This window comes from Stigmatopora nigra, chromosome 5 (genome assembly GCF_051989575.1).
Source record: "Stigmatopora nigra isolate UIUO_SnigA chromosome 5, RoL_Snig_1.1, whole genome shotgun sequence".
Classification (NCBI taxonomy): domain Eukaryota; kingdom Metazoa; phylum Chordata; class Actinopteri; order Syngnathiformes; family Syngnathidae; genus Stigmatopora; species Stigmatopora nigra.
The window spans coordinates 16,964,659-16,991,583 of NC_135512.1; the positions used below are offsets into that span (position 1 = coordinate 16,964,659).

A 26,925-nucleotide genomic window follows, 5' to 3' on the forward strand; every position below is an offset into this window, starting at 1 on the left:
AGAAAGGGAGCGTGGCTGCATGACTATAGAATCCACCCACTGACATCCAGGAACATGCAGGAATTGTGCTTGCAGGAGTATATAGGAGACGATCCGAGAATGATACTAAAACTAATTGGTGTTTAAATACAAAGTCAGGGGGTAATCACAGATTGATTGCAACTGCTCTGCCTCAACGGCAGGCCAGAAGGGATAAAACGGGGTGCTCCTGAAAATAAGACGAATGTACTCCCACTAGCACAAGTTTTTAGACACTAATCAAGTGATGGATTGTAGTCAGAGTATTCAAAAATAAATTATCAAGCGTTACGTTTTTTTTTGTCGCCGGAGGTTTGGTCGCCCGGTCTTTTGGTAGTCGGACGTTTGGTCGCCCGGATGTTTGGTTGCCGGTCTTTTGGTCGCCGGACGTTTGGTCCCCGTTTGTCGCCGGTCTTTTGGTCGCCAGTCAAATGGTGACAGAGTTTACTGTTGAAAACAACTCTCAAAAATATATTCATGAGAGTTTAATATCTATATATCTACTGTTGATTCATGAGGGGGAGTTTAATATCTAAGTACTGTTGAAAACACCTCTCAAAATTATATCCATGAGTTTAATATCTAAATATCTAATATCAATAAGTGCACTCATTTAACATACAATGGCTGCTGCCATTGACTGTCATTGCCGTCCATTGAACCTTCATTCTCTCTGGGAGAACTTGCAATGTTGAAATACTTTAGATGGTCATTTTTATCAAACGAATAAAAGTCTTAGTATACTTTTAGCCCGGAACTTTGACATTACCATAAAAGGCAATACGTAAAATTAATTAATTAAAAAGAAGACAATGCAGATTCACAGATGGTGTTTTTATTGAAGCAGTAAAACTTACATATACAAACTTTTACAAATTCTGGACAAAAATTACCAATACAAACTTACAAATTATGTACAAAGGAAATTCACATTTGGGAGTTTTTATTACAAAAAAACAGTAAAACTTACAAATTGTATCCAATGGCTTGCAGGTACTCTAATTTGTTCACAAATTTATCTTGATTTGCATTTATGGTCGACGTCGTGTCGCTCATCCACAGGAATTTGAACAAATATATATAAACTCAATCGGCATGCAATTGATAGATTTTAACATTGGAGGAAATAGGGATGTAATGGCTGTAGCAGTGTGGAGAGTTTTCGCCGGCTCAGCCGCACGCACGTGATGTGTGTTAAATGAGTGATCTTATTGATATTTTGATATTAGATATTTAGATAGTAAACTCATGAATATAATTTTGAGACCTGGTTTCAACAGTACTTAGATATAAAAGTCTCATGAATATATTTTTGAGAGCTGTTTTCAACAGTACTTATATAAAAAACTCTCTCTCTCATTAATATATTTTTGAGAGCTGTTTTCAACAGTAAACTCTGTCACCATTTGACTGGCGACCAAAAGACCGGGGACCAAACGTCCGGCGACCAAATGTCTGGCGACCAAACGTCCAGCGACTAAATGTCCGAGTACCTGATAGGTCTGAAAATACAACTTCAGGAGCAGGTCAAGAAAGAGTGAGATAAATTTAAATAGGAAATAGGTTTATTACTGAACTGCAAAGTGGAGAGTGACAGCTCTAAGAGTGGAGTCCTGTTCAACGCGATGTTCTTGCAACTCTAGTCGAATGACCTGTGAGTGTGTCTTAAACACAGGCAAAACTGACAGTTGTCACTAGGACTTTGGACAGATACGTTTCAGTCATTTGCTGGCCAAAAAGTAATTGATCAGTGTCGGACAGTTGAGTATTTGTGCTGACATGTCAACCCAATCACAAGACTAAGATTGATTATTCAGTCAGACAGTTGGGTGACATGTCAGCCATTAGGATGACTACGATGCTGTCATACTTACAAAAACGAATACAATATGAACAAGCATTTGCAAAGAGACTTTGTCTAATCTTACAGTACCGTTACAGAGATATATTACAATTGACATTTTGCATTAAAAATTATTTATCGAAAGTTATGCCTATTTATAATTGAAACTGATGACATAAGGAACAGGTGTCAAACTGATTCGACTAAGGGCCAAGTAGGTGTAGGTTTTATTTCCAATGGAAGCAGCGCAGACAGTTCGACCAATGCGTTTTTTGCTGAAACAGACAGCATTTGTCTGCAATCAACTAATTATAGTTGAAAGAGAACACATTGGTGCCAAGGTGTCATCTTCATTTGTTGGTAGGAAACAAAACCTAACAATAGAGAGAGAGGGAATGTTACAGCTGTCAGCCTGGACACACAGTTGGACCCCTTCTGCCGTGTGTGTCGAATGATAGTTCCATGTATCGTATTTGATTAAAAGTACAATGTTCCTTTAGCACTAGTTACATAGTGTACATAGTATACTTTTTACATAGTTTCTTAATTGTGTTTTTCCTTTCTTTATGTATGATATGACAGCCCCATTTTGTAATGCTATACAGTGATACTGGTAGACTGGAAACATGATCTCCCACGATGTGGCGTGGCGTCAGGTGACGTAAGCATGATAACGAGGAACAACTCAGGGGAACAAATCAGTCGACCCGACAACGATCAACACAACTCATGATCCTTAAATAGCCAAGGAAAAGATAATCAGATAATTGCAACAGCTGATAACAATAATGACATCACGACTGGAGGGGCGACCAAGCCATTCCTGACAGTATTAGCAAAAAAACTGCACACTGCTATTTGTTTTTCACATTTCAGGCCATACGTGATGATGAAGATGACAATATTGACCTGGGCACCAGTTTGGCGTTCCGCATTTTGGGAAATGAGCACCAGCACCTGTATCCAAACATCCTTCATTTGGTGGTGGCAGATGGTGCGTATCAAGAAGGTCAGTCAGTCACAGGTCACCCTTAGAACAAAAGGAAGGAGACAAAAATGTCAAATCGACCCCAAATGTGTTATTAATCTTTCAAGATTCATGTACTCTGTAGTTGTGAAACACTTTTTTTTTTGTTCACGTGATGGAATTGGGGAGATTTTTACTAGCAACACTTTGAGGGAGAAATCAATGTCATTATGTAACTGAAGATGTGTTGCCTCAATCCTCAGTGCCATCTGTGTGGACTGATACTTGTGCCATCAGAAATATTATTTTTCTTAGTTGAATAGGAATTGCAGAAATTGGATTTGAATTACGTAACTTGAATATCAGTTATTTGATATTAATTATTGCAAAATAAAATTGATCATTAATATTTTGTCCCACTCATCATCACAATTGTCACAGAATGATGGAAACTAAGCCAGTTAGGTATGGACAGTAAGCGGGAGTACACCCTACCTGCATGGGTTGCCAGGCAATCACAGGGCACAAGGAGACAGACAATCATTCACGCACATTCTGAGGTCAATTTACAGTGCTCAACTTGCTTACCATAAATGATATTTGAGATGCTGGAAGAAGACAGAGGACCTGGAGAAAACACACAGGCATGGGGAGAACATGAAAGCTCAACAAAGGTTGGCTGTAGTAACCACCAATGTCGCTAAAAATATTTAAGAATACAGACGCTCCCCAACTTACGAACATTCAAGTTACGAACAACGGTACATACGAACATGTCTGCAAATTGCTTTTATGTCAAAAAATGTTGGTAAGTCCAATTTTGTATTGCACGCCTTTTTCCGAGTTGTGCTTCTTTCCGCTGCTAATACCGACGCCCTGCGCTGTGAGAGCTCAGCTCACCTAGCATCCACCTTCTGCCCAGTTCGTTTGCACTGCGCAAGTGCGTGAACGTATTTCCAGTGCGCAAAGAACCTTTTTCATTTTTATCATTAAATATCTCGTGCATCCATTATTCAATATGGTTGGTGAAAAGTGAAAGGCTTCTAGTAAGGGAGGTGCAAGGAAGAGTCAAGCAATTTCATTTGAAACGAAAGTGGCAATAATAAAGAAGCTAGATGCGCGTGAGAAAGTGGAGAGCATTGCACGGGAATACAACTTAAATCGTTAGACCGTCAGTACGATTGTTACGGCTGTCAGCCTGGACACACTGTAGGAGAGGGTGTGGTTCTTTTCCTCTACAGGTACATGGAGCTGTGACTCCACCCCTGTGACAAAGCCCTGCCCAGGCCAACACAGCTGTGACTACTTCCCCATCATCACTCTTCCAATCAAGATTAACTTCCTGCCCTTATTTAAACCCTTTTTATTTGTCAGTTCAGCCTGAATTGCTGAATCACTCTTGACTCCCTTACTTGGTTTCTCTTGATTCCCGACTTTGACTCCCTTGGCTCTCGGTGATTGTAACTGTTGAGGCACTGGAGTCCTTTCTTTTCTTAGAAAGCATATAGTTTAGTGCAAAGTAAAGTTTCATTGTCCCAGCTTCACCTGGTAATGAGTATGTTACTCCTTGTTATATTTAGTATTTATGTTGGCAAAGTTAAAGATTTCGGGTTGCATAGGGGGACTTGAGATAAGTTTAGACACCCCGGAGTATACATATAGTTTGTGCATTTAGAGACAGTTATTCCCCTGTCCAGACTTTGATAACATCAGTTCTGACAGTGGCACCCTTATTTCCTGTATTTTGTGGGTGTTCATTTGGACACCTGTCTGGAAGGGTGTTTTTTACCATGTTTATTTGTGGGTGCCTCTTTAATATCTCGTCCTTCCCCTATGTTATCCCGTAGTCTAGGTTTTTGTGGACTTTGTTGTAAATAAAATATCACTGAAGGCTACTTGCATTGTTTGTCTGGAATCATCATTGACTGAACCCGTCTGCTGTGGTAGTTGCGACTCCCTGGTATATCTTACCCCTTATAAACAGAAAGATCGTGCAGCAAAACCCAAATATTGAACGTTGCACAAAGGTTGCAAATCAATTGAATAAGGCTATACAGTGCTACCGCATCATTCATGATGAAAAAAAAGAAAACTGTAATCGTTTTTAGACAGCTTCTTTCGGCCAGTTTCTAGTAAATCTCTCTCTCTTTCTCTCTCTCTTTCTCTCTTTCTCTCTCTCTCTCTCTCTCTCTCTCTCTCTCTCTTATGTATGTATAGAGTACTGTGTGTATTCTCTCCATTTTATTAAATAAAAATTCAGTACAAACCAATGCCGGTTACTTATACAACTCTTAAACATACAAATGCTCTTATGTAAACCTTCAATATGCTTATACAGGCCTTAAACATAAATTATAATACAAAATATAGCCCTGAATCAACTTACAGACAAATTCAAATTATTAACAATTGCTCGGAACGTACCTCGTTCGTAAGTAGGGTTAGTGTCTGTTATTTAATTTGAATACAGTGGGACCTCGGTTATCGCGGTTAATGGGGACTGAGACCACCCGCGATTACTGAAAATCCGCAAAGTAGGGTCGCCCCTTCAAAAATATTTAATTTTTTTACCCCCTGTATACAGTACACCATATACAATACGGGTAGAGAGAGAGAGTGAAATTCATGTTATAACAAAAAAACTGTAAAATGTCTGTTTACAATAACAATTGAGGGTCTAGAACACTGTTCTACCGAACTATTTACTGTATGAAAATAGACCTCCATAAAACCTGAAACTGTATTAAATTAGACCTCCAGAAAACATCACTGTATTAAAATAGACCTCCAGAAAACGTCAGTGTATTAAAATAGACCTCCAGAAAACGTCAGTGTATTAAAATAGACCTCCATAATACGTCAAAGTGTATTAAAATAGACCTCCATAAAACGTGAAAGTGTATTTAAAGTGGATTTCCTGGTTCTCGTGAAAAATGTCGAAAAAACGACTAAGTCAAACGGCGGTGTCTCAGAGAAATGTATCTGAAGATGCACTATCCTCGGATAGACTCGGGCGAATGTGCCGCTGAATTTCCTGGTTCTCAAACATTTTCTAAGTCCAAAACATTTTCTAAGTCAAACGGCGGGGTGTCAGAATGGTTCAGTCCGAAGCATGCACTATCTTCGGATAGGCTCGGGCAAAAGCCCCGGTGATTTTCCTGGTTCTCAGAAAAAAGGATGAAAGAAAAAGACTATGTCAAACGGTGGTGTCTCATAAAAATCATTCCGACGTGGTGCACGGTCCCCTGATCGGCTCGGAGCGAAAGCCCCAGTGAATTTCCTGGTTCTCTGAAAAATGTTGGAAAAAATGACTGTCAAACGGCGGTGTGTCAGAAAAATGTATCCGAAGATGCACTATCCTCGGATAGGCACGGGCAAATGTCCCTGTGAATTTCCTGGTTCTCGAACATTTTCTATGTCCAAAAAAATTTCTTAGTCCGAATTTTTTTCTTAGTCAAACGGCGGGACGTCAGAATGGTTCAGTCCGACGCATGCACTATCCTCGGATAGGCTCGGGCAAAAGTCCCGCTGAATTTCCTGGTTCTCAGAAAAAAAGGATGAAAAAAAAGACTGTCAAACCGCGGTGTCTCATAAAAATAAGTCCGACGTGGTGCACGGTCCCCGGATCGGCTCGGAGCGAAAGCCTCGGTAAATTTCAATGTAATATATATATTTTTTTTTTCCCCCCAAAAAAAACGCGAAGCTCTGAAGCCGCGATGGTGGAACCGCGAAGTAGCGAGGTCCCACTGTATATTAGTTTGAAACTGTAATAAAAAGTTGGCCTAGTAGGCGAGTGGTTAGCATGTCAGCCTCAAAGTTCTGTGCTCAATTCCAGGGAATCCTCGCTGTGTGGAGGTTCTATGTTCTCCCTGGGTTTTCGTGGGTTTTTATATTCCCGCAAAAAGAAGCATGGTAGGAAGGTTGAATACACCAAATTGTACCTAGTGCCCTATGATTGGTTGGACACCTATTCAGGTTCACCTCGACATGGACAAAGGGCAGCAGGCATGGGAGTATGTAGCACTTCCAACTCACAGTTCTGAGATCAAAGGTTTAACCCCCAGTGGATTTTTGATTTTCCTGCGTCGGGTTTGCATCTTCTCCTTATGTCTGCATGGGTTTTCCCCAAGCACTCTAGTTTTCTCCCACATCCCAAAAATGTGCATGGAAGACTGGTTGCAAACTAAATAACCCTAAATTGTACTCAGGTAACAGTGTGGGCATGAATGGCTGTTTGGCTCGTGCTCTTAAGTACGTGAATGAATAAATATTATAAGAAATGGCAAAAGAACATGGATGATGTAATTTGAATTCGGCATGGGATAGCGGCATAGCGGCAGCCGGGGCAATATTCTCCTGAGCTAGAGATTCAATTTGAATCGGGACATCTGAATAAAAGAAAAAATTATAAAGGACTTTTTTTTGGGAATTAGAATTGCAGTGTGCCATGATAATTGAGTCTTGATATTTAGTTTGAAGTTTTCAAGTTTCACAGCTTAGAACATCTCATATTTCATTTTCTGAACCGCTTAATCCTCATTAGGGTCACGGGGAGTGCTGGAGCCAATCCCAGCTGTCAGAGGCATGACCGCACGTTTGGTCGCCAGACATTTGGTCGTCGGACGTTTAGTTCCCGTTGGTCGCCGATATTTTGGTCGCCAGTCAAATGGTGACGGAGAGTTCATTGTCGAAACCAGCTCTCAAAAACATATTCATGAGAGATAGTTTAATATCTAAATATCTACTGTTGATTCATGAATATCATTTCCTCGGGAAAAAGATGCCGATGAACGTCGATTCGTCCAAAAACGTCCATGCGCGAAACGGCAAAAATTGCACTAAAATGAGGTAAAATCCACTTCCTCGCAGCATTTATTGATTAAATAAAAATGCTGAAGCTTTTCAGACATTACAACCGTGCCTGAGGGTTGATTTCCCCGGGAAAAGACAGCGATGGTTTTCAATGCCGAAACAGCAAAAATTACACTATAATGGGATAAAATCCACTTCCTAGCAGCATTTAGTGATTAAATACGAACACTGGAGCTTTTCAGATACCAGAACTGGGCCCACAATTGAAATATTATTTAGGAATATGGCCATATTTTACTCACCAAAAAATCCTTTTTAACTGTACACAATATCCATTCTCCTTTCTTTCGTTCTTTTTTTCTCTCGCCATTGAAGCTAATGCAGAAAGTCAAGCCTGTCCTGTGGTATTTCTGGCATAGTCTGTCTTGAAAATGGCTTTAAATCAACACAACAATATATTTTCTTGTGCAACTAGCTCCAGATACAGTTTGGTAGCTGTGGCTAATCACTAGCCAACATAGTTGGTGAAAGCGATGCAAGAATGCAATGACGTATCCCTACGCCCGCGACAAGGCATTGTGGTGTTGCCAACTTGAATTCTGATTGGTTAAAGCAACAGTTTTAGCGACGCTTTTTAATGCAGCAGAGCCTGCAGAACTGATTGTGAAGGCCTTGAGGCAGATTTCTGACCCTGGCAACAAATAATGGCTGAATTTTGATTGGGTAAATGCTTCAATATGAAAATAAGAATCTGGAAGCAGTGCAACGAGGAGGAAAGCAATGAAAGGAAGCTTACAGACAATTTGGAATTATTCAAGTAGAGTATTGATGTACTGTTTTATATCTAAGTACTGTTGAAACCAGTTCTCAAAATTATATTCATGAGTTTAATATCTAAATATCTAATATCAAAATATCAATGAGAGCACTCATTTAACACTCTTATTCATATTTTGATATTAGATATTTAGATATTAAACTCATGAATATAATTTTGAGAGCTGGTTTCAACAGTATTTAGATATTAAACAGTACTTAGGTATTAAACAGTACTTAGATATTAAACAGTACTTAGATATTAAACAGTACTTAGATATTAAACAGTACTTAGATATTAAACAGTACAGATATTAAACTCTCTCTCTCATGAATCAACAGTAGATATTTAGATATTAAACTCGTGAATATAATTTTGAGAGCTGTTTTCAACTGTAAACTGTCACCAAACGTCCGGCGACCAAACGTCCGATTACCGTTGGAGGCGGGGGACAACACCCTGAATCTGTGGCTAGCCGATCGCAGGGCACAGGGAAACGGACAACCATGCACACTCGTCCAACCCTGGGGGCCATTTAGACGTGTCCAATCAGCCTATCATGCATGTTTTTGGAATGTGGGAGGAAACCGGATTACCCGGAGAAAACCCACGCAGTAGAGCATGCAAACTCCACACAGATGACCATGACCTGGATTTGAACCCTTGACCCCAGAGTTGTGAAGCTGATGTGCTAAACAATCGTTCCACCAGGCCGTCCAGCTTATAACAATTTTGAATGCAATGATTCAAATCAAACAATACAATTCAAGATTACGTTATTCAGATTTTTTCTTTATTTCAACTATTCAAGTTTACCAACTCATATTCAGTTTCGAAATTCTGATTTTCTTTCTGATAGTTCAAATATAGTTCTGCTTATTCACCAATTTGAAACTTTAAAAAGTGTGTTATAGTAACACATTGTTAAAAAGGACCTCATAAGTCATGAGGTCTTTCTCTCAACCAACAGCATGTATAAATATGAAATGGAGGTGCAAGTATTTATATTTTTGTGGTACATTACACCATTTCAGAAATAATCATTCTTAAGAAGCATGTCTTTTTTCCCTTTTTTTCTTTAAGGTAACAATCTGCCTTTCAAGCCGTGGAGCCAATCGCAGCCCTGACGATTTGCATTCAATTCGTCAGTGTATGGACAAGCCTGGATGATGAATAGCTTAATTCTCACCAAGGATGTTGCTTTAACACTGAGTACTAAAACTGTTGAAACTTTCTAACAACCAGTGATTTAACTTTGTCTTTTTGGCTATTTTGTTTTCAATGAATTAAATGATTTCAGTGATTTATATAATTAAAACCTCTCATAGTTTAACATCCTTGAGCATCTTACCACAGTTACTCGCATATAAGCCGCTTTTGTCAGACAAAAATAATGATGAATGAACCAAGGGTACAACATAAAAACACGACATGCAAAAAAATAATTATATAATTATATAATTATAATTAATTTTAATTAACTCATGTGAATATGACTGCACAGACAGATCGTTAAGTAGGATATTACAAATCTTCTCTCTTCTTTAGAATGATCTGCCGTACAATTTCAGCAACTTTTGGTCGTATTTCTTCAACAGAAACTTTAGGTCCCCAAGCATCGACCACGTTTCCATCCACATCAATGAGGTATTTCCAGAAATTCCAGTCTGGCTCCTTACCAGAGGCCTCTGCATGGGATCAAATGAGAAAATTCAGATAAGTTAGGTGTTCTACATTTTTGTCCTTTCCCACACGTTTCGTTTCCAATTAACATTCCATAATACCACTATCCTCCTGACTACCAGGAAAAATGTTGACCAATCCAATTTATTTTGAAATTCCACAATCTATGTGAAGTAATTGGAATACTGCAAAAGAAATGTGGTATCATTGGAAAGCTCTGAATATCCTCTATAGAACACTAAATGCAATAAGTGGAAGATATTTAGGTTTATAAATATCCTCTAAAGATGACAAATTTGAACTACTGCTAGTAAGGAGGCTATCCCACAACACAGCTTGGAAGAAGGTATTTCTATAATTACTACAAGAAGAACAACTGACGAGTGCATACTACTAGCCACCACACAGTGAAATGTGCACTTCATTCTCATTTAATCTGACTTTTGTCTTTAACGATGTGGCACTTATACCTATGAAAACATGCAGTTATAGTAGCATGGTTTGATTTTGACCAGGGTATATCTTTACCTTAAAATACTCTTATACTCTATTATACTCGTATATTATGCTCTATGCCTTCACTGTAAGCAGTGAAGGAATGTATTAAGAAATATTAAAATGTAATTAAAAAAAAGATAGAAGGGCTGTAAAACACGAAAAACAAATAAGGGTGGACATTGCTACTGCAACTGGCTTCTGCGTGACGGCGCCATCTTCGATATATATTATGCTTTGCCTTTACTGTAAGCAGTGAAGGCAGAGAGCATAATATATGAGTATAATATGAGTATAAGAGTATAACAGTATAGTAAGGTAAAGATATACCCTGGTCAAAATCGAACCCTGCTACTATAACAGCATGTTTTTATAGATATAGGTGCCACATCGTTAAAGACAAAAGTCAATTTAAATAAGCAATATAAGCAATGTCTTAACATTGCCAGCCCTCGCAGCCTCAGCAGAACCGGGAACATCAACGGGGACACATAGAACCCTGTTCACAATCTGTTCCAGCTGCTGCCCTCTGGCAGAGGCTATAGGTCTCACAAAGTACGGACAAATAGGCTTGAGGACAGTTTTTCCCCCACATCCATCAGGACTCCAAACTTGCGGTAACACGACACACAAATCCCTTCTGTGTAATAACTTCGGGGTGAGGTAACATGAAAAGATGTTCGGCGGTGATCTGCCGCCTACTGGCTGACTGAAGGAAAGTGAAAGACAGTGAGAGGTAAGTGATCCGCTCGGGTGTTGATGCGATTTATCCATCGCAGCAGAATGCCAAATTACGAGTCTAAACTTTTCACTTATTTGGGTCTTTTACCGGGAAAACACACCTTATGGAGAAGCACCACCAATTTCGTCATACGGAGTTTCTGAATATGATGAGAATTGCGCTTTTGTCAAGTCAATGATGATGACAGAGCCTATGTCCGATTATTATAATAATAATTATTGTACAGAGATTTGTGTACTTTATTGTATGATTGGTGTTTTTTACACTCTTGGTTTGTATATAGTACATTATAAGCCCTGGTAAATGACATCAAAAAACCCTAACCCTTACATACAAGTGAGGACAAATCATCCAATGTTTTTGTTTTAATAATCAGTACAGATATGGCCCAAGAAATGCAACCTACATACGAGTTCTGTTTATCAGAGATTATAGTGGTAATAGTGGTAATAGCGGTAATAGCGGTAATAGCGGTAATAGCGGTAATAGCGGTAATAGCGGTAATAGCGGTAATAGCGGTAATAGCGGTAATAGCGGTAAGAGCGGTAAGAGCGGTAAGAGCGGTAAGAGCGATAAGAGCGGTAAGAGCGGTAAGAGCGGTAAGAGCGGTAAGATCGGTAATAGTGGTAGCGGCCGTGGCGGCGGTGGCCGTGGCGGTGGCCGTAGCGGTGGCCGTAAGGGATGGCCGTAGCGGTGGCCGTAGCGGTGGCCGTAGCGGTGGCCGTAGCGGTAGCCGTAGCAAACCAAACACGACAAAGACAGTTTTTTAACCTCATCTCTGTAGGCAGACTCATGATGAGTCCACAGTTGTCAGGAGCGGCTCGTTTGCCCCTCCCCGCTTGACAACATTTCATTGTAGCTGTGTTCAATTGCTTGATTACGTCCTGAGTTATTTAAGTGCTACGGTAGTGTTAGTCTCCGTCAGATCAACTGCGCATTATGATAACGTACCTTGACACTTATATTTTCTACATGCTTTGTTTCTGTTATTTTTGGGAGATTCAAGCCCTTGTTGTTTTGTAAGCTTTGTTTGAGTTATTAAAACCAATCCACCATGAGAACAGACCGTCTCGATAATGCCAGCATCCCCGCGAATGGGTAACACTTCCCCCGGTCGCGCCACACTACACGGCCCGACCATAAAAACAGTGGTGTGATCAGCAAATTTGATGATGGAGTTTGACTAGTGGGTCGGTGTACAGTCGTATGTGTACAGGGAGTACAGAAGAGGACTCAGTACACAGCCATAAGCGGAGCCAGTGCTCAGTGTAATGGAAGAAAAGAGTTAGAGACCAAGTCTAACAGCTTGTGGTCGGTTGGTTAAGAAGTTCTTCATCCAGCAGCAGATGGAAGAGGATAGTCCAAAGTGGGAGAGTTTGTCAGCTAAAATGTCTGGTATTATAGTGTTGAAGGCAGAGCTATAGTCAATGAAAAGAATCCTCACGTAGAGCCCATGGTGCTCCAGGTGGCTCAGTGCTGTGTATAAAGCTACCGCGACCAACTTTTCAAAGCACTTCATGATCACAGGCGTAAGTGCAACAGGCCTATAATCATTCAGGCGGTCAATGGTTGGCTTTTTAAGGACAGGGATAATAGTGGCAGATTTCAGGCAGGATGGAATGATGAATGTTCCAGGGAACAATTGAAAATCTTTTTGAAAACACCAGGCAGCTGTTCAGCACAGGCTTTGAGCACCTTGCCAGGTACTCCGTCGGGGCCAGCAGTCTTCCTGGTGTTCAGTCCGCATTACCTGTCTCATTTCATGTTCCTTAAGCTTCAGTGTACTGCTGCAGGGTGATGGTGGATGAGTTGAGACTGGGTCTGATTTGTCAGTCTCAAAGCGGGCAAAGAAACAGTTCAGCTCCTCTGCTAGCATCTGCATTAACAGACACATTATTGTCATTGGAATTGGCAATGTTTCGTATTCCCTGCCACATCTTCTTTAGTCTATTTCCTGTGAAGTGCTCCTCAATTCTCATTGTATGTGCTGCCTTGGCATTTTTGATGCCTCTCTGCTCTGGCAGCGCTGTCTTGTACCTTGTCCCTCGACCTAAAGGCAGTATTACGGCATTTGATGAGTGCCGGTGTCTCACGAGTCATCCAGGGTTGTTGGTTAGGAAAAACCTGTGTCCGTTTATTAACAGTGATGTTGTCCATGAAATTTTTGATGTAGGAAAGTACAGTGTGCGTGTAGTCCTGGAGATTGTGGTGTTCAAAAAGTTCCCAAATGGTGCTGGAAAGACAGTCCTACCGCTGAGAAAGGGCGTCCTCGGCCATATTTTTATTATGTTTATTTGTAGCCTTGTTAGCCACCAAAGTGGGGTGAATGAGGGTTGAGGGACAGGCAAAGATGGTCGAATCCAACATGGTGAGATAGGGGCATGGCTCTATAAGCACGTTTGATGTTAGAATAAACATGGTCTTGAGTTTTATCTTCTCTGGTGTGACACTTCACGTACTGATTAAACTTCGGCAGAATTGTCTTTAAACATGCTTTGTTGAAGTCACCAGCGACAATAAAGACTGCATCCGGGTGGTCAAGCTGCTATTTGTTGACAATCGCTAGCAGGAGGCTAAGTGCCGTCCTAACGTAGTAAACAGCCATTACAATCGTTAGCTCTCTGGGTAAATAGAGGGGCTTGCACCGTACTCCCAAGAGCTCTTAATGATCCTACTGTTGCAGCACCAATAATTGTGTATATACACGCAAAGTCCCCCCTGTTTTTCCCTGATTCTTTCGAACGGTCTTGTCGATGTAGCGTATGGCTGGCTAACAATACCGCGGCATCGGGATTTGCAGCTGTGTCTACGTTTCCGCGATGAAAATAATGTTGCAGTTCCTTACAAAGCTGTCGGTAGCAAGCTGAAGTTCCAAATCGTCCATTTTGTGGGTGATGGATCTGACCTTGTTCAAGAAGATACTCGTAAGTGGTACTTTCTGTGGTTGTTTCCTTAGCTTAGCAGCTAGGCCCGCCCGGCATCCGCGCTTTTGCTCTCTTTCCCTTCGCCGCCTCAGTCGTCTTCTGAGTGAGATGTCCTTTGGGATATTGTAGGTCCGTTGGTAATCTGTTGTGATAGATATATCGCATCTCCTCCCAAGGTTAATTAAATCCTTGCGACTGTACGAGAAAACAAAACACCAAACTGGAGAGCAAAGAGACGCTTAACCCGTGCGTGCCACCATCTTGTTAAACCCAATATAAATTTATTATACTTTTGTTTTTTGTAAACATTTTACATTCATCTCTTCATTTTCTATACCGTTTATCCTCACAGGGGTTGCAGAGGTACTGGAGCCTATCCCAGCTATCTGTGCCACAGTGTAAAGTGGTTGCCAGCCTCTGTACACGAACAACCTTCAATGCTAACACTCATACCGTCGTGTTAAGATTTTAATTTATAATTTCTGATCTATTAAAATGTGTCAACTTTCAATGAAAGTTTGGTCCCCGGACGTTTGGTCTCCCAGGCGTTTGGTCGCCCAGACGTTTGGTCGCCCGGACGGTTGGTCGCCCGGACGGTTGGTCGCACAGATGTTTGGTCAACGGACAGTTTGTCGAACGGATTTTTCGTCGAACGGACATAACGTCGAACTGGCGTAACAACAAACGGACGTTTGGTTGCCGGGTTCGCTCGCTGTCAAATTATAATCATGAGAGAGAGACAGTTTACTGTTGAAAGCGATCAACCAGGTAATCTCTCGCTCTCAAAATTTTAATCATGAGAGTGTTTGTAATTGCATTGACAATATAAGAGCATTAATATCTAAATATCTAATATCAAAATGATCAATAAGAGCACTCATTTAACACATTGGTTGCTTCCATTGACAGCGGTAGACATATGATTTACCTTTATTCTCTCTGGAAGAACTTACAATGCAGCATGGTGTTGAAATATCAAAATTATCAACAAGAGCACTCATTTAACACATCGGCTGCTGCCATTGAGGGCGCTAGACGTCCGATGAACCTTCATTCTTGCAATGTGCCGATGTGTTAAATGAGTGCTCTTATTGATAATTTCGATATTAGATATATAGATATTAATGCTCTTACATTGTCAATGCAATTACAAACTCTCTCTCATGATTTTAATTTTGAGAGCAAGAGATTACCTAGTTGATCGCTTTCAACTGTAAATTCTGTCTCTCTCTCATGATTATAATTTGACAGCGAGTGAACCCGGCGACCAAACGTCAGTTCGACGTTAAATCCGTTCGACCAAACATCCAGGGACCAAGCGTCCGTCGACGAACCGTCCGTCGACGAAACGTCCGTCGACAAAACGTCCGTCGACGAAACGTCCTGGTACCAATTAACAGTCATGTTATCTGTATAGATTTATATTAGGTTTCACGGCTCGTGAACCATTGTCAGACCAAATGTTCACTTCTGACAATAAGCAGTATAGAAAACTAATGAAGGAAATAAAAAGATCGCATGTCCATAAAAAACACCGCTTTATTAAGGAAAGGCGATAGTCGACTGGCCAACATGCATCCTCCACCAAGTTTGACGACCAAGGCTCCGAGTAAAGCTGGGTGCTGTTATGTATTCAAATGTATAGATGCCATGATGTTTTTGAATTGCTGCTATGATATTTTTGAATTGCTGCTATGATGTATTTGAATTTCAGAGTTTTCTAAATAAAAGTTTACATTTATTACATTTGCAGTGATTTTTTGTATGCACAAACATAACACCTGCATTCTAATGTGGAATAAAACACCTGGATGAACAGCATATTAGCCTGGTGGTGGTTTTGGTCACGTGTTATACGGTTCTATAAGCATTTTTTTTATTTTTTTATTTTTTTATGGCGCCCGGCTACTTCGCGGTTTCACCCTTCTGCGGGGGTGTCCCGGTCCCCATTAACCGCGATAAGCGAGGGAACACTGTACAGACCCACCAAACACTCATGTAATATCAATGTTGACTCACCAAGAAGGTATTTATAGAGATTATTGGCTCCCGTTCCTACAACAGCAATTTTACTAAACAGGGGAAAAGAGACTCTATACACACTGCGAACAAAGCTATCAATTTCCTTGTCACTGCCAGGTTCCTGCTGCCCAAACTGGTTGCAGGGGAATGCCAAGACATTAAAGTGATAAGGACCAAAATCCTGTTGCAGTTTCTGAAGACCTTTGTAGTGCTCCTCTGTGAAGCCGCATTCACTGGCCACATTCACAACCAGGGACACCTAAATGAATGAAAGAATCAGACACAAATCAAAACCACAGAATTAGCTCTCTGTACAGACATACTGTAAGTCGGGGTTCTCATGATGTCGATTGTGATCTACCAGTTGATCACCATGGTGCTAATGAAATAGCGCCTCAGTGTAAGATTTGATTCAGTCTGTTGGTTCACTCCAGGCCTGAACAATGTCTCCTTTGTACCGCAACATTGCAATGTGCCCAGCGAGATACTCACATTTTTAACACACGTTTATTGCAATTATCAGGCTAGTCAGGAACTTCTTATGAGTGGTGCCGACAGCCTTGTCTAACATATATGAGTTGTCACTGCAGCTCCTTAAGTCGATCCTTTAATTTTGGACACAAAGATGCTTCCTGAAACTATGCTTCAATTCGGGGGGCTGCTAATCCTCTAAAAGTAGTACTGACCACCACCAACAAAAATTTTCTTTCACAGAGCTGGTGTGGTAACGCGTAAGCATTCACAGAAGAATTATACAAATGCCAGTCTAGCCAAATAAATTAGAAATGAGTATTGGTGATTATTCTACATGCACCAACATATGTTGTGAGAACCCTAAATATATTAATACAAAAAAGGTAGAATAGATCATTTTGACAGTCATTTCTTTAGTTTATACATAATAGCTTTGTCTGTGGGCTGGAAAAAAAGCTGGATTGTGGGAGGTTGTCTCCTTGAAAAGAAGATCTTGGAGGAAAAAAGTGTAGATATAAAGTATTAAGAGTTCTCTTTTAATGCTAATGTTCAGAGACAACACAACAGGATGGGCAACATCAGGCTACAGTAAACAATTCTTTCTGTGTTTAATGTATGCACACATCTGCAGTTGTAATATATGAGATTTGTAGCGGCCGTCGCAAACAACCCATTGATTACAACAGCATAAAACTAGACAATGTGTTCAGGGCTGGCCACCATGTTGTCAAGGTTTGACTGCTGTCCATTACGTCCACCAGAACAGTTTTGTGATAAGGAAAGCAAGTTTACAGTATTTCGAATATAACGAGATTAAAATTTAACGATTACAAGGTTAAAATCAAAATATGATGAGTTAAATATAGAATATACTATTACAAGATTCAAATTGTGAAACAGTCATTTTGATGCAATTTTTTCTCTAATACTTCCATCAGCTGTCAGGCTCTTCAACAAAAAAAATGGCTGTGTTAAGACCTACCGTATGCCTGCATGTACATCTATGTATATATGTGCTTATATACATGTATGTTTATGTATATGTATGCTTATATATGTATGTTTATGTATATGTATGCTTATATATGTATGTTTATGTATATGTATATAATCAATCAATCAAAAGATGGTGCCGTTCAAGCGGGAGCCTGCGCCAGTAGCTCTGCACCAAGGGTGTCAGACTCTTATGTTTTTTCATGTTTTACAGCCCTTCTATCTTTTTTTTAAATGACATTTTAATATTTCCTAATACATACTTTCCTTGTTCTGTTAGCCTGGCATCTTTCGGCCACTTCTTTTTTTTGGGGGGGGGGGGGGGGGGTTGCGCCAGCCATGCCTACGCTGTCACACACATGGAACTAGCTGTTCCAATACGCAGCAGAAGGAGCAACACCTCGGTACCGCCGGATGTCTGGAGCTGGACAAAAGTGCTGGGAGAAGAGGCAACGCTTCTGGAGCAACCATTCCATCGTGGGATGGGATGGAAGAGCTGTTGGCCCCTACCAGCAACGGAGTCGAGGTGTTCTGCCCCGCTACTGTTTTTTTCAGCTTCACACTACTGAGTAACTGTGCGGATAAGCTTGCAAGAGCGACTCTGCATATTCTCCACCTCGGTCACAGTCTGCAGAAGTTCCCCATCTCGTGGAAGACTTCCTGTGTGTGGTTCCAGTTTTTGTCCAACTTTACAAGGTCTTTTGAGTCCGATTCAGTTACTGCAACCAAAATGGCGCTTTTTAAGCGCCAGCCGGTGGCCACGGTAGCTCTCTCCACTCTTGTTCGTTTTGTGTTTTGCTGTTTTTATGTTTAATGATTTGATGATTCCATTTACTTTGATTTGCTTTGTACTTTGTGCTTTTGCTTTGCTGTTCTGTGTGGTTCCAGTTTTTGTCCAACTTTACAACGTCTTTTTGAGTCCGATTCAGTTACCGCAACCAAAATGGCGCCGTTGAAGCGGCAGCCGGCGGCCGCGGTAGCTCTGTCCACTCTTGTTCGTTTAGTGTTTTGCTGCTTTTATATTTTGATGATTTGATGATTCCATTTACTTGGATTTGCTTTGTACTTTGTGCTTTTGCTTTGCAGTTCTGTCTAATCACCCTCCTGCTACTGCCACAATGTAATTTTCCGAATACGGGATGAATAAAGTTATCCAATCCAATATGGGCTTATATATATGTATGTCTGCGTCTGCGTGCGCGTGGGCGGGGCATGTGTATGTGTGTGTGTGTGTGTGTGTGTGTGTGCGTGTGTGTGAGTGAGTGTGTGTGTGGTGTGTGTGGTGTGTGTGTGTGTGTTCGGGCAATCTACGGTGAAAGGGGGGAGCAGCCGAACACAGTTGAAGAGCGACGCCTGAGCAGAAAAGACCAAGTAACAGTCAGCCGCAGTGGTCACCACCCGGATCTCCGATATTGGCAGAACCTGATCAACAGCGAAGAGTCCACCCTATGCCGGAGCTGCGAAATGGGGGAGGAGACAGCAGAACACGTCCTTCTCGAACGCCCGCCCGTTGGTCGATCCACCAGGGGTACGCTTGTCACCAAGGAAAGTATGGCCAAGGATCCTGTATCGATCATCCGAGTATGGAACAGATGGAGAACGAAGGTGATCGGAGCGAAGGAGGCCGAGAGCCAATAGAGGGAAAACAAAAAACGACATTGCAGTGCTCAACAACAAAAACCTTAGCAGAGCCGGGAACATTGTCGGGGACCCATACCACCCTGGTCACAACCTGTTCCAGCTGCTGCCCTCTGGCAGACGCTACAGGTCTCAAAAAGTATGGATAAATAGGCTTAATGACAGTTTTTATCCCGCATCCATACAAAACCTATGTCCAATTATTCTTGTTATTGTTATTATTATTATTATTATTATTATTATTATTATTATTATTATTATTATTATTATTATTAACATGATTAACATGATTAACATGATTAACATGATTAACATGATTAACATGATTAACATGATTAACATGATTAACATGATTAACATGATTAACATGATTAACATGATTAACATGATTAACATGATTAACATGATTACCATGATTACCATGATTACCATGGTTAACATGGTTAACATGATTAACATGATTAACATGATTAACATGATTAACATGATTAACATGATTAACATGATTAACATGATTAACATGATTAACATTCTTAACATTCTTAACATTCTTAACATTCTTAACATTATTATTATTATTATTATTATTATTATTATTATTATTATTATTATTATTATTATTATTATTATTATTATTATTATTAGCCTGCTTACTTTGTGGTTTTCACAGGGAAGTTGATAAAAGAGAGTTGCAAGCAGTCTCCAAGCCTACTTGGTAACTACAAAAGTATTATAAGGAAGGAACACAAGAAGTTTGACTGTTCATAAGAGTCATTTAAGATATCCTCCTCTGAAAACTATGATGAACTTGGACCTGTTTAGACTGCACAGTACAACAGAAAGTTTATTTCCCATGGACTTTATTTCCATGAAGAACCTACAGAGTGTTATTTGGTTATTGCCTCATCTCATTTTCTGAACCGCTTTACTCTCATTAGGGTCACGGGGGATGCTGGAGCCTATCCCAACTGACTGCGGGCCAGAGGTGGGGGACACCCTGAATCAGTGGATAGCCGAATACACGACACAAGAAACGGACAATCATGCAGTCTCACACCCAAACCTAGGGACAATTTGGAGTGTACAATCAGCCTACCATGCATGTTTTTGGAATGTGACGGGAAACCGGAGTACCCAGAGGAAACCCACGCAGGCTCAGAGAGAACATGAAAACTCCACACAGATAGACATTACCTGGATTTGATATTTGGTAATTGTTTACGTCATAAATGGTGTTTTTATTTATTTTTTTCTTTTATAGTCTGAAGAATCTACAAAGGGTTATTTAATTGTTACATTTGGGCACTCCTGCAACCATCACACTTTTGCTGTTACAAACTGACTCCAGCCCCACATCAGAGAAGGAAAAGGTTATGCGGCCCTCACAGGACAAAGTTTAATAATAATTCTGAGCAAATATAAGAACACTATTAAAATAGCAACCGCCGACGTGATGCTCTCAAGGTCCTGGATGAAAAGCGAAGATCCTCTCTGCACACTCTTGGCGCGCCAAAATAAATAGATACGATTTTAAATACGTCGTTGAGCGTTGTTGGGCTTTTTACATTTGGGCACTCCTGCGACCATCACACTTTTGCTGTTACAAACTGACTCCAGCCCCACATCAGAGAAGGGAAAAGTTATGCGGCCCTCACAGGACAAAGTTTGGGGACCCCCGCCCAAGACCGCGTTCCTGCTCCGGTTTCTCTGGCTTGATGTGATCAAAGACAGGCCTTTGTTAGCCAGATGTTTGAGTGGCAAATCCCTTTGGCACCTCTTGCAGCCCATGTTGCGCCACCTTCGCTTTACAACATCATGTCTTTACACATAGCCGGCCGCAAGAAAAGGTTCAGTTCTCCATCAAGTGCTTCTACGTGGACAACCTTTACAGAGCCTGCCTACCCTAGCAAAAGCCAATGCACTGGTAGATGAACCCTGAGACCTACTAGCTGCAGGTGGGTTCAATATACGCCAATGGGCAAGTAATGTGACGAGTGCCATTGAACATCTACCTAGTACCGCCAAATCGGACAATTTCGACCTCTGGCTTGCTCAAAACGGAGCAGACTCCACTGAACCACACTAGGTCTAAGCTGGCATTGTCAAACCGACTGTCTAAGATACTCACACAGACTCATCAAGTAAGGTGTCTCAATGCTGCAGGATGTCAGAGACATACAGAGTCTTAGACAGTCAGTACGACCCTTTGGAATGTTTCTGCCAAACACATCCAGAGCCAAAGCTGGGAGCAAGAACTACAGATTTTCCTCGAAATCAGCTTACCATGACCCAGTAGCGGGCCGTCAGGCCCTCAAGGCCTTCTCTGCTGGCCTAAGAAATATCTGAATCATTAATTGTATTTTGTCCATCAATACTTATTAAACAATTCCAAATCGTCTGTTAGCTTCCTTTCATTGCTGCCCCCCCCCCCCCGGTTGCACTGCTTCCAGATGTATGTTTTCATATTGAAGCATTTAACCAATCACATTTCAGCCATTATTTGTTGCCAGAGTCAGAAATCTGCCTCAAGGCCTTCACAATCAATTCTGCGGGCTCTTCTGCATTAAACAAGCGTTGATAAGACTGTTGCTTTAACCAATCAGAATTCGATTTGGTGACATCAAGGCCATTTTGCAGGCAGAGGGATACGTCATCGCTTTCACCAACTATGATTGGCTAGTAGGCGGACCAAAGCCAAAGTGAGCCAACCAGAGATCGTAAACTCCACCCACATTGGCAGATGGAGAAAAACAAGTGGATTTGGTTGCAGATTTGCTCACAAAGCTATTTTCCAGACAGACTTTTCCAGAAAAAAATGGATATCATTAAGAAAGGGCGGTCAACTCCAAAGCTATCAAGCCTGTTATAGCCGGTAAAAGGGTGTGTCCGCAACTTTCAGTGTGCTAACTATGAGAGCTGTATTTGGAGCAAGCTGCACAAGCTAATATATTGGTGTGTTGATTTCAAGCCATTTTCAAGACGGACTATGGCAGAAATGTGACAGGACAGGCTCGACCTTCATCATTTGCTTCGATGGCGATAGAAAAGAAGGAAGAAAGAAAGGATGGATATTGTGTAGTTAAAAAGGATTTTTGGTGAGTAAAATATGGCTATAATCCTAAATAATATTTCAATTGTGGGCCCGGTTCTGATATCTGAAAATCTCCAGTGTTTGTATTTAATCACTAAATGCTGCTAGGAAGTGGATATGACCCCATTTTCGTGAAATGTTTGCTGTTTCACCATTGATGTCCATCACAGTCTTTTCCCTTGGGAAATCACCCCCCTGGGACGGCTGTAATATCTGAAAACTCCAGTATTTTGTATTTAATTAATAAATGCTGCTAGGAAGTGGATTTTACCCCATTTTAGTGAAATGTGTCGTTTCGCTATTGACGTCCATCACAGTCTTTTCCCGGGGAAATCACCCCCCGGTACGGTTGTAATGTCGGAAAAGCTCCAGTGTTTGTATTTAATCAATAAATGCTGCTAGGAAAAGGATTTTACCCCATTTTAGTGCAATTTTTGCCGTTTCGCCATTGACTTCCATCACAGTCTTTTCCCGGGGAAATCACCCCCCTGGTATGGTTGTAATGTCTGAAAAGCTCCAATATTTGCATTTAATCAATAAATGCTGCTAGGAAGTGGATTTTACCCCATTTTTGTCCATTGATTATTTTTTGTGTGTCGCAGCTGTAGCTGCAGTTGAGGTTTTATAGCCATAAAATAGTTTTTGAGGGTTGGATTGATTCATTGAAAGGCCCTACGAGAAAATGCACGGACCGCCACTGCCACGACCGTACCTACCAGCCGAAGCAGATGAACCAAGTATGGTCAGAGAAAGTCTCTGATACTTCAGAACAAGCTCACGGCTCAGTAACATATTTAAGGACAATCAACAAACAATGTCTCCACGCTCGCTCCAAGGTTGCACCAAAGCGCTTTCCATGCTCATGTTGAAAGTGAACTCACACTGAAAATGTGCGCAGACGTTCCTTTGGACAGACTCCACTACCGATTTTCTGTGGCTGCAGTCAGTCTTGTCGCTTCAAAGTATTTGTTGGTACCAGAGTGGCCGAAATTCACCAATTCACCACCCCCCAGTCGTGGCACCATGTGTATTCCGCAAGAAATCCAGCAGATAACATCACAAATGTCTCCAAGACCTGGTGAAGCTAAATAGGTCCAGTCAGGGGCCTCCTTTTCTTCTCCAACCCTAGTTGGCCAGTTCTATCCAACAGGAACCAAATGATGATGTCGCTGAACTCAAGAAGTCAACCTTCTGTGGCACCATTGCAACCAAAGCCATCAACCCGGAGAACAATCAACATGACGTCGGGCAAGCCCTGTTAGACGATACTGTGCAGGAGCTTCAAGGGGCAGCTGATCAAAGCAGCAAATGTACAGCTCAAGTTTACCTGAAGGCAGAGGTGCTTATTCTACAGAGAGTGTAGCAAGAGAGTTTTCCCGATGAAAAAAGCAGATGAAAGCAGGTAAGTCTATTCAATCCAGCGGCTGGCTGATCATCTTATCACCTGAGATGGATAAAGAGAGACAGCGCATCTGTGTTGGAGGATGACTCTCTCCCGCTGAGAGTTTGGAACAGTCACCTAAGCATCCTATTGTATTGGACTCAAGCCACCCTTTCACCAGACTTCCCATCCAAGACTTTAATAGTCGTTTGCATCACCTTGGACCCAAAAGAGTCTTTTCAGATTTAAGAATTATTAGCTTCACATTATTATACATTTGCTTGCATACATTAATTACCTAATTACTTTGGGGATACTTTTGCTGATAGGACAGCAAAGGGGATTGAGTTACCAAGAAGCCTAAGTGGGGATGGTAGTCTCCATGGGAAAATTTGCATGCCACTGATGTGTGAGTGACTGACCCAATGTACGAGTGGTTGGCGCATTGACCTCACAGTTCTAAGATGAACTAATGAAAGCCGGGTAGATTCAGACCTTCCAGATTGTGGAGTACGCATGGTGTCCCTGAGAATTTGTGGGTTTTCTCCAGGTAATGCAGTTTCTTCCCATAAACCAAAATTATGAATGCTAGGCTGGTTGAACACTCTAAATTAACCCTGGTTATGAGTGTGAGCATGAATGGTTGTCCGTCTTCTTGTGTGCTTGAGCAGCTGGCCACCGAGATATAACAACTTCTTTTAGGGTGAGCTGTACGAAAGGCCAGAACGATCTCAGGGCTTAAGTAGTAAATCAAGTTAATTAAAAGACTTGCAAACCTTACAAAATATGGAAAATCATTTGTAATTGAAAACCACCAACTAATATTCAAAATAACGCACAATAAAGAGAATTGACCATTGAAGCTACAGTGATGTCCTGTCTGTCTTGTCAATTATCTAAAATAATAATAATTCTGAGCAAATATAAAAACACTATTAAAATAGCAACCGCCGACGTGATGCTCTCAAGGTCCAGGATGAAAAGCGAAGATCCTCTCTGCACACTCTTGGCGCGCCAAAATAAATAGAAAAGATTTTAAATACGTTGTTGAGCCTGGATTGCATCCAAATGTGTAAATAAAACTGCAGTCCAGACGCCACGCTAGGAGACACTCAGTAACCTGCTAGAAAAACAACTGCGGATGTGTGCAGTACCCCGCAAATTTGTAAATAAAATTGCAGAAAAGTTTGTCCCAGTGCAAATGTGTAGATAAAGTCGCAGAGGTGTTTTTTCTCCCTGCGCAACCAGATGCATTTAGTCCCCGCTAAAAGCTGCAGCAGTAAGGCCTTTGGAAGAGTAGAATTTGAATTGATTGTAAATAAATTAAGGATCCAAATACAATACTAAAAATAGGTTTGTTTTTCAATTATATAGGAAAAATAAATAAATAGGTTATATAAAATTGAGAAATACATAAACCATTAGTAAATTAATAGAATAGAATATATGTGTCAGGAATACGTAAATGGGATAAAACAAATGATGACTTGAAATAGAGACGTGAACTGATAGATATAATATTATAAACTGGATGCTTCACAGCCGTTCACAGGAATTGTCCGTGATGAGTTTATAGATATAATAACACCACAGTCGTTAGCAGCTTGAATGGACATATTTTTCCACACCCCAAGTTACATACAAATAATTGGCTTTCAAAGAGAATAAGTATTAAAGTATAAATTAAGACCGACAGCAGAAGCAATTGGTGATGTGATTTTTTGGGGAAAGCCCCGGAAAAATCCTCATAAGGAAATTGTTTTGTTACTGAAACCGGTCGGTTTCAGTACCAAACATTGATAGTCAAATTAACGCCCATTTTGGGTTGCAAGAGAGAGCTGTTAAACTAGAGACGGATCACGAGAAAATTGTCCTATTCCCATGCGAATAAAAATAATTGACCATTGAAGCTTCAATAATGTCTTGTCAATTATCTCACAAAATCCTTCAGAGTAAAAATAAGAACACTATCATGATCCAAACAATAAATGATTTATAGAGAAAAATCTTGAAAATGATCCAGTGAGCCCAAACATTTGCATACACATTTTAATCATCAATTTCTAAACAAGCAACATTTAGTAAAGGATGTGGTAAAATTACCATACATAAATTAACTCTTGAGTAAAATATGTTACTGGGTACCATCAAATTTGGTTTCCTGTTCGGCAGAGATTTGACAAAAAAAATTGTAACTCTCACAGACCGAATTGCCATGAAGTAAGCCACCCTAAATGTGAATGTGTGTAAAATATCTGTAAAACACAGTGACATGGCCAGCCGGTGGAGCGAGTGGTTAGCGCGTCGGCCAGAAAGTGGGGGACCTGGGTTCAAATTCCGGTCAGTCCACCTGTGAGGAATTTGCATGTTGTCCCTGGGCCTATGCGGGTACTTTCCTCCCACATTCCAAAGACATGCATGGTAGGCTGATTGGACACTCTAAAGTGCGCCTAGGTATGAGTGTGAGCGTGAGTAGTTGTTTGTCTCCTTGTGCCCTGTGATCGGCTGGCAACCAATTCAAGGTGACACCCCCTGAAGTCAGCTGGGGTAGGCTCCAGCGACCCCCGCGATCCTAGTGAGGATAAAGCGGTTCAGAAAATGAGAAGAGATGAGACACAGTGACATATATGCAAGCAGACGTGTATCATGCAGAACGAGACATTGATGTTATGTCAGAAGATGCTAGATATGGGAGGGGGAAAACAACTTACCGAACCCCTGTATTTTTCAAGTGACACTAATTTCCCTCGACTGTTCACAACTTTGAAAGTATACAAATCATTCTGTTTGTTTTCGACCAGGCTAAATAAAGCTAACAGCGTAGTCGTCTTAGAAAAAAACATCTTTGCCGTTGCAACACCAATGTCAACAGTTGTCACAACTCGAAAAGGTTACGCCTTAGATATAACATATACAAGTCTAGATTCCTTATGCAGGCCATGAAGCAAAATGAACGTGCACCGTTACTTATTGGCCATTTTATATCGGAGACTTTCGCCTCTGGTCCGATCCGGGCCGCGGGAAT

General features: G+C 41.0%; 2 protein-coding genes across 22 annotated transcripts in view; one reads left to right on the top strand and one right to left on the bottom strand.

The window, feature by feature from the left end:
• nek1 (NIMA-related kinase 1) overlaps positions 1-10,627 on the top strand; it is a 95,383-nt gene extending 84,756 nt beyond the window's left edge. For 16 of the 19 annotated variants that reach the window (XM_077716410.1, XM_077716402.1, XM_077716411.1 and 13 more), the window contains 2 exons: positions 2,738-2,870; positions 9,541-9,790. In XM_077716410.1, coding sequence (XP_077572536.1) covers positions 2,738-2,870; positions 9,541-9,584 — 177 coding nt within the window. In that variant the 3' untranslated portion in view covers positions 9,585-9,790. Of the gene's footprint in view, positions 1-2,737; positions 2,871-9,540; positions 9,791-10,055 lie in introns of those variants that run through there. The other 3 variants (XR_013326241.1, XR_013326242.1, XM_077716406.1) reach the window with 3 other exon arrangements.
• On the bottom strand, positions 565-26,925 carry gpx7 (glutathione peroxidase 7). 3 transcript variants are annotated; one of them, XR_013326243.1, is made up of 6 exons: positions 26,612-26,925; positions 16,321-16,582; positions 10,021-10,145; positions 3,417-3,455; positions 2,771-2,891; positions 565-2,235 (listed from the first exon to the last, which is right to left on the bottom strand). XR_013326243.1 is itself a non-coding variant. In XM_077716422.1 (5 exons), the coding sequence occupies exons 1-5, from the start codon at positions 26,741-26,743 to the stop codon at positions 2,880-2,882; spliced, it is 570 nt and encodes a 189-aa protein (XP_077572548.1). In that variant the 5' UTR covers positions 26,744-26,924; the 3' UTR covers positions 2,256-2,879. The 3 variants fall into 3 exon arrangements, 2 of the variants coding, with proteins under 2 accessions (XP_077572548.1, XP_077572549.1); XM_077716422.1 differs by lacking the exon at positions 565-2,235 and having other exon boundaries at positions 2,256-2,891; positions 26,612-26,924; XM_077716423.1 differs by lacking the exons at positions 565-2,235; positions 2,771-2,891; positions 3,417-3,455 and having other exon boundaries at positions 9,229-10,145; positions 26,612-26,919.